Source organism: Geotrypetes seraphini, chromosome 15 (assembly GCF_902459505.1).
Source record: "Geotrypetes seraphini chromosome 15, aGeoSer1.1, whole genome shotgun sequence".
Taxonomy (NCBI): Eukaryota; Metazoa; Chordata; class Amphibia; order Gymnophiona; family Dermophiidae; genus Geotrypetes; species Geotrypetes seraphini.
In genome coordinates this window covers 65,688,947-65,705,957 of record NC_047098.1, presented here as the reverse complement: position 1 = coordinate 65,705,957, position 17,011 = coordinate 65,688,947, and the positions used below count along the sequence as shown (strand labels likewise).

Here is a 17,011-nt window from a genome sequence, read left to right as displayed (position 1 = left end):
AATGTCTTCAGTTTATTGGGGCAATCCTAGACACCACTCTCATGAGAGCATTTCTTCCGCCAGATCGATTCAGACTCTCATCCATCTCTGTCAGCAATTGCTTCCTTTTCAAACCATCTCTGCCAGACACATGATGGTTCTTCTAGGTCACATGGCTTCAACTGTTCATGTCACGCCACTGGCAAGGCTCCATTTGTGCACTCCTCAGTGGATTTGACTTCCCAGTGGTCTCAGGCGATGGATCGTCTTTCACAACACATATCTGCGACATCATCTCTTCTGCAGTCGCTTCAATGGTGGATGACCTCATCCAATCTTTCCAGAAATCTCCTTTTTCACTTGCCCCCTCATCACAAGATCATCATGACAGATGCATCCCCTTATGCTTGGGAGGGGGGCTCATATGGATAACCTGCAGACTCAGGGTATTTGGACTGCCAGAGAGTGAAAATTTCACATCAATTTCCAAGAACTCAGAGCGATGTTTTATGCCCTCAAGGCTTTTCATCATTTTTGCCCTCAATTCCTCCTTTGCACGGACAATCAAGTAGCAATGTACTACATCAACAAGCAAGGAGGCACGGGCTCTCTACTGTTGTGTCAGGAGGCCTAGAAAATCTGGTCTTGGGCGACAGCTCACAATCTATTTCTAAAAGCTGTCTACATTCAAGGGGAAAAGAATTCGCTAGCAGACAACTTCAGCAGGATTCTTCAGCCTCACAAATGGACTCTCGACTCTGCAACTCTCCATTCTGTCTTTGCTCAATGGGGCACTCCACAGGTGGACTTGTTCGCAGCTCCTCACAATCACCTGTTGCCCCAGTTTTGCTCCAGACTTTACTCTCCTCTCTTTCTGGCAGTGGATGCTTTTCTTCTGGATTGGACAGACATAGTTCTATATGCCTTCCCTCCACTGCCTCTCATGTTGAGAACTCTGTTCAAACTCAAGAGAGAAGCAGCCACCATGATTCTCATTGCTCCACGGTGACCCACACAACATTGGTTCTCCCTTCTTCTTCAACTCAATTCCAGGGAGCCCATCCTTCTTTCAGTATTTCCTACTCTGCTTACTCAGAATCAAGATTCGCTTCTACATCCCAGCCTGCAGTCTCTACACCTGACAGCTTGGTTTCTCTCGGGCTGAGTTCTTCCCAATTTCTTCTCTCTCAGCCTGTCTGTCAGATTATTGATGCCTCCAGGAAACCAGCCACTCAGCAATGTTACCAACAAAAGTAGACGGTTTTCTTCCTGGTGTCTTCTTCATCATCACGACCCAACTTCCTTGGCAGTGGAATTGGTGTTGGATTATCTGCTTTCTCTGTCTGACTCTGGGCTTAAATCTACATCCATCAGAGTCAATCTCAGTGCTATTACTTCTTATCATGAACCAGTACAGGGAAAACCTCTCATTGCTCATCCTTTGGTATCCAGATTCATAAAAGGGCATTTCAATGTGAAACCTCCTCTCAAGCCTCCGCTGGTCGTCTGGGACCTTAATGTGGTTCTTTCCAATCTGATGAAGCCACCATTTGAACCAATGGCTACAGCTCATCTCAAATTTCTTACCTGGAAAGTGGTTTTTCTTGTTGCTCTCACCTCTGCCAGGAGGGTCAATGAGTTACAAGCACTAGTGGTAGATCCACCCTTCCCAGTTTTCCATCATGATAAGGTGGTTCTGCGTATACATTCAAAGTTTCTTCCAAAAGTTGTCTCTAACTTTCATCTCAATCAGTCGATTACTTTGCCTGTATTTTTTCCTAGGCCTCATTCTCATCCTGGAGAAGCAGCCTTGCATACTTTGTACTGTAAACGAGCCTTGGCTTACTACCTTGATCGCACAAAGCCACACAGAACTTTTCCCCAACTCTTCATCTCTTTTGATCCAAACAAGTTGGGACATTCTGTTTCCAAGAGAACGATTTCTAACTGGCTTGCTACCTGCATCTCGTTCTGCTACGCTCAGACCGGACTGGCACTGGAGAGCTGTGTCACAGCCCATAAAGTTAGAGCTATGGCAGCTTCTGTTGCTTTCCTCAGATCTACTGCCATTGAGGAAATCTGCCACCTGGTCCTCAGTTCATACATTCGTTTCTCACTACTGTCAATTTTACAAAATTTATTTTTTTAAGGCCAACACTCCCACCATCCCATTCTGTTAGCTTGGAGGTCACCCATCAGTGAGAATATGCCGTAACCGGTGTTATCCAGGGACAGCAGGCAGATTTTCTCACAACCCACCCACCTCCCCGGGTTGGCTTCTTAGCTAGCTTATCTTAACTGATGGGACCGCGTGCCTACGTCGGGCGGGTAGGCACTTGCGCATGCGTGGTGTGGGCTATCGCAAACTTTCTAAACTCTTAAAGTGGCGATGCACTTTTAAAGTGGTCCGTACCGGGGCTCCGTTGGTGACGTCACCCATCAGTGAGAATATCTGCCTGCTGTCCCTGAATAGCACCTGTTATGGTAAGTAACTGTGCTTTCTGGTCAACCTCACGAATGGACTCTGAACTCAGCAGTTCTCCATTCCATCTTCTCTTTATAGGAGACTCTGCACATAGGTCTTTTTGCGTGTCCCCATGAATATTGACTACCCCATTTTTACGCTAGACTGTATTCATCTTTTCACTTAGAAGCGAATGCTTTTCTCCTGTATTGGACGAACAAGTTCCTTTGTGTTTCCAACCATTCCTCTTGTTCTCAAGCCACTCTCTTTAAAGATTTAAATTTATCTCCATTAATATTTAACCCAGGGGTGTCCAACCTGCAGCCTGAGGGCCACATGTGGCCCCGTGAAGTATTTTGTGTGGCCCCAGTCGAGGGCGATGCAGTATTTTCCTCTGCTGCCCCCGGGTGTTTACAGTCTTGCCGGCCCCCTCCTCTGTCTTGCTGCAGCATCTGCGTGGCCCCAGAAACATTTTTTTCAGCCAATGCGGCCCAGGGAAGCCAAAAGGTTGTACACCCCTGGTTTAACGCATCTCATAAAGCAGGTCACATTCTCGACATGATTCTCATTCCAACCCCCTTAGCTACAAAATTCTCACTGACATCAAATATTGCTGTCCCCTGGTCCGATCATTCTTTGCTTACCTTTTATCATTACTGGTCACCAAAGACCAGTAATTTCAGGGTCCCAAAACTAATCAGTTTGTGTGATTACACGAAACTAGACTTTACTGCTATTTTCTCAGCATTCAACTTTAATTGAGATGTTTTTCTTAACTCATCTAAAGATCGCTCATCTACCCGAAAACAACTCACAGCGAATCAACAAACTTCAACAATCTCACATGTGCATGCTTAAACATAAGAGCCATAGGCCCAAAAACACAACACACAAAAAACTGGACTGCCTCTTTCTCACTGAAACCTAGCTTACCTATGAAACAGACCCCAAAATAACAGAAGTCTGCCCTAAAGGATACAAAATGGTAGTGGTCTGCAGAGAAAACAAAAGAGGAGGAGGAATTGCCATCATAGCCAAAAACACCATAGTCCTAAAAATACAAGACAAAATTACTACCCCATACATGGACTTACTAGCCTGTCAACTCTCAGGCTCCTCACTCAAAGGCACCCTAAGCTGCATGCTTTGCTACATAACACCAGGAAACTGGAACACAGCAAAACCAAAATCTGAAGACTTTGTCTACTGAAATTCATTAACGACAACTTACAACTTAATCCTTCCTTCCTTTCACGGCCTCTATGTAGGCCTCTGTCGTTCCAGGCAGAGGAGACTGGGTTGGGAACCGGTTAGACAAATGGGCTTCCTAGATTCCTCTCCTGCCTACCTGGTTTCCTTTGGCATACATTTGTGTTCACATTCCATGTAGCCACTTTTCGGTTTCAAATCTGTGTTTTACGGATCTGGTCTGCATCTCAATGTCTGTCTTTCTTATTACTCCATACGACAGGTTTTGGACTGTGTCTGTTTTTCGGTAGCTGTTTCCTCTATATTATGACATGGTGAGTTTCTCTAGCCACTTCTGGGTACCAATTTTCACTTTCATGGTGGCTGTCTTCATGTATTCATCGAGCCTGGCTCTGAGTTCTATTCATATGACTTCTTCTTTCACCCTGCTCTTAGACTCTTTTCTGTGCAGATTATACGGTGGATTTTCACAGTACTTCTTGTTTTTCTACTGCTACTTCTCCTTGAAGGGTTCTCTTTGATTACTGGAGTTAGGGAAACTCTTTCCCTTTTTTCCTTCATTGTCAAGGACACTGGATGCCTGTGGTTTTTCTGGATTTCAGACCTCATGGCTCTGCTTCTTGTTTTTCCGGGCAGCTGCTATGGGCTCCAATTCATACAACTTTCGAGCTATGTTTCTCAACTTTTCTACTTACCAGTTTTGGGGTTTTTTCCTCCCAGATAATTTAGGGGGTGTTTGCTTGTGATGGCCACATCTATTCGATTACAGGGCCTTCTTGTTTTTTCAATTTTTTTTGAACATCCGGTTTTTGTACCCGGTTGTTTTTTCCCTGAGAGATGGTTCAGACGTTTTCTCACCCATCTCATTTTCTTTAGCTTATCTTTTTCCGTACCCATATTCATGGCTGTGTTTCTTTGGGGTACTTCTTGAATCCACTCTGCTGAGAGTGTTTCCTTTTGCAGCTTGTTTTCACTCTAACACATGTTGTTTCTTCTGAACAACAGGCTTTCTCATAGTTCTGTTATGCCACGAGTCAGAATACATTCTTGTACTCCTCAATGGTCTTTTGTTTTCCAGTGGTACCAGGCGAGGGCTTGTCTCTCAATGCATGTATATCTTTGATCTCCTGTGGGCTCTACGGGGGTCCCCTTTTTTATTTGTTACCTCCTTGCATAGTCTTCATGCTTGCAGTATCTATTTTCTACCTGGAGGGTTCCTATAGGCATTCTTCAGCCTCACGGTTTTTTCGACTATCAGGCATTGGATTTTTCCCCTTTTTTCTAATGATATTTTAGGGCTTCATGATTTTCATCTTCTACTCTGTCCTTAAGTCCTCCTTCTTTGCACAGTCAATTTAGGGGTTTTATACTACATGTAATTGAGCAAGGTGTCTAGGGCTTTCTCCTGTTATCTCAGGAGGCCTTATTTTTGTGACCTTGGAGGCGATTGGCCATCTGCTCTTGCTACTATTCATGAGAAGCTGAATTTCGTAGCAGCCTTTTCAGCAGGATTCTTTAATCCTTTTATTCCAGGATTTTTCTTCGTCTGACAACGGTTCTTTTTTCTCCTGGATTGGGCGAGCATATTTTTTTATGTATTCCCTTTGCTTCTTTTCCTGTTAAACTTTTTTCATTAAGCTCACGAGCGCTGTTGATGCTTGGTGACCCAGTCAACATGGGTTCTCCCTTCTTCGTCCATTCACCTTTTAGGGAGCCCTCTCTTCTCTTTTCCTGCTCGGTTCACTCCGACTCAGGAATCTTTGCTTTCTCACAATCTTCATTGTTTTTTTTCTTTGGGCTGCGTCTTTTTCTTTTACATCTTTCTCAGCCCGTTTGTTGACTTCTGCCAGGACACCAGCCACTTGCCCTTGTTGGTTATCACATTCTTTCCTGGTGTCTTTGCTTTCCTGGTGTCTTTGCTTTCTCACAATCTTCATTGTTTTTTTTCTTTGGGCTGCGTCTTTTTCTTTTACATCTTTCTCAGCCCGTTTGTTGACTTCTGCCAGGACACCAGCCACTTGCCCTTGTTGGTTATCACATTTTCTTTCCTGGTGTCTTTTTCTCTGCCTGTTTCCCCCTTCTACCGGTGGTATTTTTTCTTTGTTGCTTCTGATCTTGAGTCTATAGCTCTCAGACTTCTTTTTCATGCTATTGCATTTTTTCCCTTGATCTGTTGAGCAGCAACACCTTTCTCTTTTCTCTTCTGGTCCTCAGAATCCTGAGAGAGGTTTTTAATGTGTGTAACCATACCTCATTCCTTCTTCTGTCCTCTGAACTACCATTTCTAACAATGGTGTCAGCTTCACTTGAGTTTATTTCCTGGAAATTGGGTTTTTTCCCTTATGTCTCTCTCCTCTTCCAGGGAGAGAGGTGAGTTTTATGCCCTGCTGGCAGCTTCATTCTTCTCAGTCTTTCATCAAGTCCGGGTGATTCTGTGTTCATGTCTACAGTATCTTCTACTGTTTTCTTTTTGCTCAGTCAGTTCTTCTGTCTGTGTTGTTTCCTGCATTTTGTTTTTCCTACGAGAAGCCAGGTTTTCTTTGTTTCTTTATTTGGTTGGGGTTTTTTTCCCCCCTTTCTTTCTTTAAGCGGTATTTTCTCCTTCTTATTACTGGGCTCGGAACTGCAATGATTTTATCCCATCTTTTCTTTTGATCCAACTCAGTTTGGATATCCTATATTCACAAGAACGATCTTTTGGCTGATCCTTGTTCTCTTGGCTGATCTCGTTCTCTTTTACTCCGACTGGCTTGGCACGGGGATATTGTGTCCCAGTCCTTCAGTTCAAGTTCTGGCAGTTTTTTTCTTGTTTTCCTTTTGGTTACATTACTGAGGAACTCTGTACAGCTGCCTCCTGGTCCTCAGTTCATTCCTTCACTTCTTATTGTCTGTTTTTTTCTCCAGATGGGATGGGTACTTCGGCCTTTCTGTTTTCGATTTTATTTTCTTTGGCCAACTTTCCCACCATCCCATCTCTGTTAGCTTGGAGGTCACCCATTCGTAAGAATATGCTTCCTGCTTGTCCTGGGAAAAAACACAATTCTTTAGCACTCTCCAGACCAGTAGAGGTTAACTTTACGAATGGGTATATATCTAATCATGACCAGCAGGTGGAGACTGAAAACAAAACTTTGGGACAGTATATCCTAGCCCCTCCTCTCTATTTCCCTCAGTCTTCTTTCAGTCTCCAGCAGGTGTTGAGTGATCTGTACCCATCTCCCTTGGTAGGGCTGTTGGAATTTGTTTAAGGTGTTTTTTGTCCCTGTTTTTAGCCGGACGGAGCTTGGACGGACTCTGTTTGGGGGTTCGTCCGACCTCGGGGGTGTCAAACCCGGCGGGTCACGAGCGGGGTCCCTCCCCCCACTTCCTCCACCTCCCCACATTTTTTTAGAGGAGCCTCAGCAATAAGCCTTGCCCCCTAAATCAAGCAAGACTATTGCTTTGAGAGCCTGTGGAGTCTGTTCTGTAAAAAAAAAAAAAAAAAAAAAAAAAAAAAATCCTGAGGTAGTGCTGGTCTGGAGGGTTGTCTCCCTTTAAGAAAACTGTATTTTACTGTATTTTTTCAACTAACCGGCACTTTTTTACAGCTAGGTCGCGTATGGAGCAATGAGCACTTCTAAAGGGAAAAAGTGCTCATTGTGCTCCAGACGCGAGGCACTCGCGGCCGGCCTGTGCAAGCGGTGTTCAGGCCGGGGCGGTGGAGGAGCTCCGTCGGCAGCGGCTGCAGGCGCCCAGAGCTCCCCGCCGATGGTGCCTCGCGAGTCGGCAGGGAACGGTGGCGAAGCCCGGTCTTCTCCGTCCGCCCACGGAGGGAATCCCCAGACCGCCGACGGTCGGGTTGTAGAGGATTCCCTCTCAGCTGATTTTTTGACAGCTGATGCCGGCTTGCCTGCTTTAGCGGCTGAGACTATTCAGGTTTCTCAGCCGCTTCAGGCTATGGAGGGAGCTTTTTTGGCGGGAAAACCGCCATCTTCTCTGTCTGGCCCCTCCATTTTGTCTTCCACCTCAGGTGACCTTCCCCCTGTTTTGACTATGCAGGGGCAAGGTTCTGCTGGGTCCCCTGCTGTGGCAGGGAGTCCCTTGGGACCCTCGGGGGGGTTTTCTCCTGATTTTTTCTTTTCTTTATGCAGAGCCTATTTTCAGGCGGCTGGGGGTCCCGGTTGCGCCCAGGGGGTCTCGGGGGGTGGTTTTTCCTCCGCGCTTCCTGCGGCTTTGCCTCTTTCGTCTGGCGTGACGTCCCCTCCGCCGCCTACCTTGTCCAAGCGTCCGCGGGTGTCGTGGGACGAGAATTTGTGGTCGGAGGATCGGGTCGGTTTGGAGGAGGACCTGGACCCTTCTGAGGAATTCCAGGACTCTCTGGAGGGGACGGAAGCTGGCGGCGGGTTGTCGGATTTCCCGTTCTCCAGTGACGAGGCGTCTGTGGTGCGTCTTTTTCAGAAAGATGAGCTGCCTGACCTTATTCAGCAGGTTTCTTCGGTCTTGCGTTTTGAGGACGCGCCGCCGGAGACTCCGCGTGTGGGGGACCCCCTGTTGCGGGGGATCCGTTCCGTTTCCCGCTCTTTTCCTATGCATCAGGATATTCGGGATATTATTCTGGAGCAGTGGAAAACGCCGGAGACGCCGTTTCGGCTGGCGCGCAGCATGGCTCGCCTGTATCCCATTCCTGAAGGGGATCGGGCTACGTTAGCTTCGCCGGTCGTGGATGCGGTGGTCTCGGCGATTTCCAAGCGGCATACCGTGCCTGTTGAGGGCGGTTCTGCCTTGCGAGACCCTGAGGAGCGCAAATTGGAGGGCCTCCTTAAGCAAAATTTTCAGGTCTCGGCCCTTGGGGTCCAGGCGGCTATTTGTGGGGGACTGGTCGCTCGCGCCGTGTTTCGGTGGGCGGAGCGGGTCTTGGATCGAGAGTCTGACGACTGGTCTCTGGTGGATCAGGAGGTTGCGAAGATTGAGATGGCGGCCTCATTCCTCTCAGATGCTCTCTATGACTTGGTGCGGAGCTCGGCTAAGTCTATGGCTTTTGGCGTGGCCGCAAGGCGTGTGTTGTGGCTGCGCGCTTGGGCGGCGGATGCTGCGTCCAAAGCTAAGCTTACTAAATTTCCCTTTCGGGGGTCGTTTTTGTTTGGAGAGGACTTGGATAAGTTGATTCAGACTCTGTCGGACTCGAAAGTTCCCCGTCTGCCGGAGGACCGTGCCCGCCCGGCGTCTCGGGGGGGTGCGGCCCGGGGGCGTTTGCGGGATTTTCGCAAGTATCGCCCGGGGCGTGGGGCTGCTTCTTTCCAGTCTCCGGGTTTTTCCCGGGGTCGGTTCTTCCAGCGCACGCAGCCCTTTCGGGGGGCCCGTCGGGGGGCAGGGAATCCCTCCGCCGGTTCCCCCGCTTCCCGTCCTGCACAATGACGCCTTGCCGGCGCCCCCTTTGGTTCCGGTGGGGGCCCGGCTGCGAGATTTTTTCCCCAAATGGGCCGAGATCACGTCCGATCAGTGGGTCCTGGAGGTGGTGCGGGACGGTTATGCCCTGGAGTTCGCCCGCTCTCTGCCGGATTTTTTCCTCGCTTCTCCATGTCAGACTCCGGTGAAGACGCAGGCTTTTCGCCAGACCCTTCAGCGCTTGATAGATCTCAGGGCAGTTGTTCCGGTGCCCCCTCCAGAGTGGGGCACGGGCAGGTACTCCATTTACTTTGTGGTGCCCAAGAAGGAGGGGACTTTTCGGCCCATCCTCGATTTGAAAGGGGTCAACAGGGCTCTCAAGATTCCCTCTTTCCGTATGGAAACTCTGCGGTCGGTCATTCTGGCGGTTCAGCCGGGGGAGTTTCTCACTTCTCTCGATCTGACGGAGGCCTACTTGCATGTTCCCATTCGGGCCTCTCATCAGCGTTTCCTGCGCTTTGCGATCTTGGGTCGGCACTTTCAGTTCTGTGCGCTTCCCTTTGGGCTGGCCACGGCTCCGCGGACGTTCACCAAGGTGATGGTGGTCGTCGCGGCAGCCTTGCGGTCGGAGGGCATCCTGGTACACCCCTACCTGGACGACTGGTTAATTCGGGCAAAGTCGTTGCAGGAAAGTTCCCGGGTTACTGCTCGGGTGGTGGAGTTTCTCCGGTCGCTGGGCTGGGTGGTCAACCTTGCCAAGAGTCGGTTGGTCCCGGCTCAGCGTCTGGAGTACCTAGGGGTGCTGTTCGACACCTCCTTGGGGAAGGTCTTCCTCCCAGAGGGCCGGGTGAGCAAATTGCAATCTCAGATTCGCCTGCTTTTGGCGTCCCGGTGTCCTCGGGCGCGAGATTTCCTCCAGGTCTTGGGGTCGATGGCGGCGTCCCTGGACGTGGTGAGGTGGGCGCGGGCCCACATGCGTCCTCTCCAGTATGCTCTGCTCCGGAGGTGGTCTCCCCAGAGGCACGGGATGGATGTTCCGGTTCCCCTACGAGGCTTGGCGCGCTGCAGTCTGCGTTGGTGGCTCCAGACCCCTCACCTAGTTCAGGGGGTGGGTCTGGATCTCCCGCAGTGGACGGTGCTCCTGACGGATGCGAGTCTCCTGGGTTGGGGGGCTCAGTGTTTGGGTCACTCAGCTCAGGGCACCTGGTCCGCGGAGGAGGCCGCCTGGTCGATCAACGTGTTGGAGACCAGAGCGGTCCGTCTGGCGCTGTTGGCTTTCCACTCCCTGTTGCGGGGCAAGTCAGTCAGAGTGCTGTCGGACAATGCCACGGCGGTGGCTTATGTCAATCGTCAGGGGGGCACCAAGAGCACTCGGGTGGCGCAGGAGGCGGCTCTGCTCATGGTTTGGGCGGAATCCCATCTGCTGGACCTCTCGGCCTCTCATATAGCCGGAGTAGACAACGTTCAGGCAGACTTCCTCAGTCGTCACTTCCTAGATCCAGGAGAGTGGTGTCTCGGCGCCGAGGCGTTTCAGTTGATAGTGCAGGCTTGGGGGCAGCCCCTGATGGACCTGATGGCCACGGGTGGCAACGCCAAGGTGCCCCGCTTCTTCAGTCGTCGCAGGGACGGTCTGGCCGAGGGTCTGGATGCTCTGGTCCAGCCGTGGCCAACGGAGGGGCTGTTGTATGTGTTCCCTCCTTGGCCGCTGGTGGGCAGAGTGCTTCTTCGCATTGTTTACCATCCGGGTTTGGTGGTGCTGGTGGCGCCGGATTGGCCTCGCCGTCCGTGGTATGCGGATCTGGTGAGGCACCTGGTAGCGGATCCTCTTCCTCTGCCTCTCTCGGACGACCTTCTGAGGCAGGGTCCCATTCCCATGTTCGACCCGTCTCCCTTCTGTCTTACGGCATGGCTCTTGAAAGGGGTCGCCTTAGCAAGAAGGGATATTCAGACAAGGTGATTTCTACACTGTTGGGGTCCCGGAGGCTTTCTACCTCTCGGGCTTATGTGCGGGTTTGGCGTCTCTTTGAGGAATGGTGTCGGGCGCGGGGAGTGACCTCTTTTCGCGCTTCTCTGCCTTCCATTCTGGAGTTTTTGCAGGATGGCCTGGATAGAGGCCTGGCTTGGTCTTCTCTCCGGGTTCAGCTTGCGGCCCTGTCGGCTTTTCGAGGGTTGGTGTCAGGTCAGCGTTTATCGGCGCTTCCTGATGTGATTCGGTTTTTGCGGGCGGCCAAGTTGCTTAGGCCTCCCCTTCGGCCCTCGGTTCCCTCTTGGGATCTTAATCTGGTTCTCTCTGTTTTGGTGCGTCCGCCTTTCGAGCCCTTGGACGACTGTTCTTTGAAGGACCTTACTTTGAAGGCGGTCTTTTTGGTGGCCATTACTTCTGCTAGGCGTGTTTCTGAGCTGCAGGCTTTCTCTTGTAGGACTCCCTTCTTGGAGTTTTCTAGGGAACGGGTCGTCTTGCGGCCTGTTCCTTCCTTTCTGCCTAAGGTTGTTTCTCCTTTTCATGTCAATCAATCGGTGGTTCTCCCGGTCTTGGGTAGTCGGGAGGGCTCTTCTGAGCAACGGCAGCTGCGCAAGTTGGATGTCGGTCGGGTCCTTCGCTCTTATGTGCAGCGGACCCAGGAATTCCGGAAGTCCGATCATCTCTTTGTCCTCCTGGCGGGTTCTCGTCGGGGAGCTGGCGCTTCTAAGGCTACTATTGCGCGCTGGATCAAGGAGACGATTGCTTCCGCTTATCTTCTGAAACAGCAGCCGGTTCCGGAGTTTCTCAAGGCTCATTCCACACGGGGTCAGGCGGCTTCTTGGGCTGAGTCGTCGCTCGTGCCCCCTGTGGATATTTGTAAGGCTGCGGTTTGGTCCTCCTTGCATTCCTTTGTCCGTCATTATCGGGTTGATGTGCAGGCGCGTCGGGACGCGGTGTTCGGTGAGCGTGTACTGGTATCGGCCCTTCGGGGGTCCCGCCCGTGAGAGGGACTGCTTTGGTACGTCCCATTCGTAAAGTTAACCTCTACTGGTCTGGAGAGTGCTAAAGAAGGAGAAATTAGGTTCTTACCTGCTAATTTACTTTCTTTTAGCTTCTCCAGACCAGTAGAGGTCCCCACCCTGTCTGTTGTTGTTGTTGTTGGGGCTGTTGCGCGGGCAGTTTTTGGTTTTTGCTGCGGGTTCTAGTATTTTTCTAGGGCCGGGGAGAATTGAAGAACAGCGGCTGTGGCTCGGCTGGCTTAGCTGGCGAGCTGTGGGGACATTCTTCCTTCGGGAATTTCTCTTCTGCATTTTCCAACAGCATTTTGGGTTTGTTACTTGTTACTCCTTTCGGAGTATTGTTTTTTCTCTCTGTTGTTTTCCAGTTCTTGGTTCTGCTTGGCTATTCGGCAGACTGAGGGAAATAGAGAGGAGGGGCTAGGATATACTGTCCCAAAGTTTTGTTTTCAGTCTCCACCTGCTGGTCATGATTAGATATATACCCATTCGTAAAGTTAACCTCTACTGGTCTGGAGAAGCTAAAAGAAAGTAAATTAGCAGGTAAGAACCTAATTTCTCCTTACTTATAGGTGTTATCCAGGGACAGCAGGCAGATATTCTCACACCCACCCACCTCCACGGATTGGCTTCTTAGCTGGCTTATATTAACATAGGGACCACGTGTCTCCGTCGGAGGGGAAGGCACTTGCACAGTGAGGGTGTCTAAGAGCTTTTTTCAAGCTCTTAAAGTGTCCGTACCGGGGCTCCGTGGTGACGTCACCCATCAGTGAGAATATCTGCCTGCTGTCCCTGGATAACACCTGTTACGGTAAGTAACTGTGCTATATTGGTATCTGCCAAGAATTCATAAGGGTTTTGGCGGCATATGTCATAATGTAATAATAATAATAATTTTATTCTTATATACCGCCATACCGAAAAAGTTCTAGGTGGTTCACAAGAAGGTGAGCTAATACATGGGATACAGCTAAAATACAAATTAGAATAATGGACTTAAAAACAGATAAAGACAGAAAGCATTTACAATATAATGCAGAAAATACCGGCATGGCAGGGAAAGAAGTTAATACATGGAAACAGATAAAATAAATCAAGTTGAATATAAGGAACTTGATTGAAAAAATGAAGCAGAATGCATTAAGCTACCAGCCTATCAAAGAGTTGAGTCTTTAATAATTTTCTAAAATCAAGATAATATATTCCATTAGGTTGATAAACTAATTGTTCATCTTTTGATTCCTCTTGCCTTTTACTCTTGTTTTGTCTGTAACACTCTCATGCTTGATTTTTGTTTTTCATCTCTCCCTGATTTTGTGGGTACAGGAAACCAAGCTTCAGGAGGTCCAGAGTGAAAATGCTCATCTGGTAGAAGCGAATTCTCAACTGACTGGGAAAGCCAAATGGACAGATAAGGTAGCAATGTTCAACAAAAGCTTTTATTCATCAAAAATGGGATGTTTTCTTTACCACCTATTTTCAACCTTAAATAAAATAAAAAAAATCTTAAATTAGATGCTTTCTTGGTATGATCTACATAGGCTTCTAGTGCAGTAGCTTCATCATTTTTGAACCTGTGGGTTGTGTGCCTCTGATTCTGCTCTGCCTCCCCTCACTCTGGGCTGTTCTGTAATTCCTGAGTTTTTCTTTCTACATGCAAAATGGTAGGAGCCTGTCTGTTCTGCTCATGATTATTTTTCTTTTATCGGGTTTTCATCTAGTCATGAGATTTTTCAGTGCCGCAGAGGATCCCTGCGAGCAGACAGACTCTAAGGGCAGCAGTCTGTACCCAAGAGGCAACCTGCTTGGCAGGGCACCTGTTTAGCCAGCCTACATTAACAGTCCTGGAGCTCAGGGGCTGTTCCCTTGGGAGCAAAGCTTGTACTGATTGCGTTTCTTCCCCCGAACTTCATGCATAAGTTCCGGTGATGGTTGGAGGTCTCCGTCCAACTGGTAGGACTGAGTGGTAATTTGAAGAAACAAGCTGTTCGGTTTTCAGGCTTGTCTGAGGCAGAAGTCGGACCTTTTCTCAAGCTGCAGCTTCAGCCTATGCAGCTCCCAGCACCTGCATGGCACGGTGAATACAGGCTGTTACAGCCTAGGAGAAAAGTTATATATTGGGGGGGGGAGTGTTTGTCTCAAAAAAGGGGTTTTGGAGCTAGGGACTGGGTAGCCACCTCTAAAAATCCTATCCCCTGAATTTTATGACCCTTTAGCTCCCATGGGACGATTTTGTTGCTAAAATTGCTGCCACAATAGCCATCTTGGATTTCTCGATTTTAGAATAAAAGCCTCTATCTGCTTCAGAATACCTCGATTTGGTTCAAAACTGGTCTAGATGGACTCCTCAGTTCAGGATACCCTGGATTCATGCCATATTTGCGCTTGATGGACAGCTGTGGACCATCCATGTCCCATGTGCCTTGTGGCATTTGAGGTGGAAGGTGGGAGCCACTGGCTTAGTCTCCTCTAGTCCCTCTGGGGGTATGGGATCACAGGTGATTTGAGTTCCAGAACAAAAGTCCTGGTTGGGGCAAGGAAATGGTGACTGCATCTCCAGTGATTCACGATTGCACATTTGCCATTAAACCCCAGAAATGATCTCAGGAGCACGTGCAAGGGCCCTTTAGGTGTTCTGGTTAGGGTTTTGCTCCAGAATTTATTAGTACAACGTATGAAACGTGCTTGAATTATATTGGCCACATGGACTCCTCAGGTTCACAGTGGTGGTAGCACCTGGGATTTCTCTCTCTCTCGTCTCTCTCTCTCTCTCTCGTCTCATCTTTCTCTCGTCTTCCTCTCTCTCGTCTTTCTCTCTCTCTCTTGTCTCATCTTTCTCTAGTCTTTCTCTCTCTCTCGTCTCTCTCTCTCTCTCGTTCCTCTCTCGTCTCTCTCTCTCTCTCGTTCCTCTCTCGTCTCTCTCTCTCTCTCGTTCCTCTCTCGTCTCTCTCTCTCTGTCTTTCTCTCTCTCTGTCTTTCTCTCTCTCGTCTCTTTCTCTCTCTCGTCTCTTTCTCCTCTCTCTCTCTCTCTCTCTCGTCTCTGTCTTTCTCTCTCTTCTGTCTCTTTCTCTCTGTCTCTCTCTTCTCTGTCTCTTGTGTGATTGAATAGGTCTTTCCTGTATTTTATGGAGTTCTTTTCCTTTTTCATGTATTTGATTTTAATTGTTAGCCACTGAGAACTGTTGTAAGCTTCGGTGGGATATCAAATTTTAATAAACATACTTCTAGTGTGACAGACATTCCATTCTGGAATATGTGGGAATTCTTGTAGAATTGTGAGAATTCTTGTAGGGCGCTTCATTAGCATTCTTTTGCTGCGCCTCCTATCCTTCTGGGCTGTTCTCCAATCCCTCAGTTGTCTCTGCTCAAGCAAGATGGTAGGAGCTGGTCTTTTCTGCTTGTGTTTATTTTTCAATTATATTGTCTTTTTGGACAATTTATGAAGCTTTTCAGTATACTGCAGAGGATTCCACTTGGGACAGCTCTAGCTGCAGGAGAGTGCAGACTCTGAGGTTGATGGTCTGCTTTCAAGGGGCAGACTGCTTTGAAGTACACCCACTTGGACAGCCTGCACTGCCATTTCAGGGACTCAGGAACCACTCCCTTAGGAGTAACCTCTCCCCAGGTTCATCCACAATGGGCTTGAGCGCAGACTGAGTAGCTCCTTGGTGATTTTTCCAGGATTGGGGCTGACTGCTTTCCTCCTGCCATTTGAGTGGGGATTGAGGTCTCCAGTCAGTTGGTATGGCCTAAGAGACCACAAGACACAAGCAGCCTGGATTCCAGGCTTGTTGAGGCAAGGGTTCTCCCTGTACGTTGTTTGCAGCTTTCACACTTGTAGCTCCCAGCAAACAGCATGGCTCAGAGAGTAATATGCTGACTGCCTGGCAAACCAGGAGGCTGTTTCAAATCTTTTTTTATTTTATTGTGGGGGGGGGGGGGAGCTTCTGGGTTTAGAGTTAGGTTCCCCCACTTCTAAAATCCTAAAATTGCAAATTTTTAGCTCCCTGGGCTGTTTTTGGAGCTAAAATCACTACCATGACAGCCATCTTGGATTTTCCAGTTTGAAAATAAAAGCCTCTATCTGCCTCAACATCTCAATTTTGCTTAAAAACAGGTGTAAAGGACTCCTGAGGCCAAGATTGTGGTGGATGGTTATCTGAGGATCATCTGTATTCCACATGTCACATTGCATGTGAGGTGGGGGTGGAGGAGGCAGCAGGATCCTCTGGCTTAGCTTTCTTTGGTTCCTCAGCAGGTGTTAGTGCCCAGTAGGTCCGAGGGCCTGGAAAAAATCCAGATTTAAACTTGAGAGCAGCGCAAGTGCGTCCTAGGCTTCAAAATCCCAGAAAGGAGCTTATGAGATTCTGCTGAAGCCATCTGGGTGTTCCAGTCACCAATATGTTATTTGAAGCTTACATGATTATCAAAGGCTGAATGGAACCCTCGGGCATCGTGGCCCTGCTGGTATCGGGAGTTCCCCCCCCTAAGAGTGCAATTCCCCAGTAATAGTTTAATGTGCAAGATGGGAATGTTGAGTTTGAGGAATACTGGGATGAAATGAGCTCTGTTTTAATGCCTTTACTCTCCTAGTCAGGGTCCGCTGTAGCAGGAGATTTATTTACTTATCTGTTTAAAACATTTATAATCTGCTTTTATCCAAAGCGACTCTTAACATGCATACATCTCTAGAGAGGCCAGATTCAGATCTGGTAGAGGCCCCTGATCTCAGGGAGGACCCGTCTGTGTGTAGACTGTTTTAAGCCTTCAGAGTTTTTGGAGGTGATCATGGAATCTCTCTAAAACATAGAGACTTCACTGTGCTTGCTTAAGAGCAGTTCAAAGGCACAAATCTCCTATTTTCCCTCTCATCAAGATGTTATCAAAATACTTACAGACCATTGGAAAGTCCCGGAGGAGTCCCTTCAGGTGGCCAAAGACATTGCAAAGTTCTAGCCAATGGATGTGGAATTTAACCAGCTCTTTGTTCTTCTGAAAGTGAATTCACTGGTGGCA

The 17,011-nt window shown here is 48.7% G+C and overlaps 1 protein-coding gene across 10 annotated transcripts in view; it reads left to right on the top strand.

Moving 5' to 3' along the window:
* TSPOAP1 (TSPO associated protein 1) overlaps positions 1–17,011 on the top strand; it is a 225,595-nt gene that overhangs the window by 62,697 nt on the left and 145,887 nt on the right. For all 10 annotated transcript variants that reach the window (XM_033922925.1, XM_033922922.1, XM_033922920.1 and 7 more), the window contains one exon: positions 13,322–13,411. In XM_033922925.1, coding sequence (XP_033778816.1) covers positions 13,322–13,411 — 90 coding nt within the window. The remainder of the gene's footprint in view (positions 1–13,321; positions 13,412–17,011) is intronic.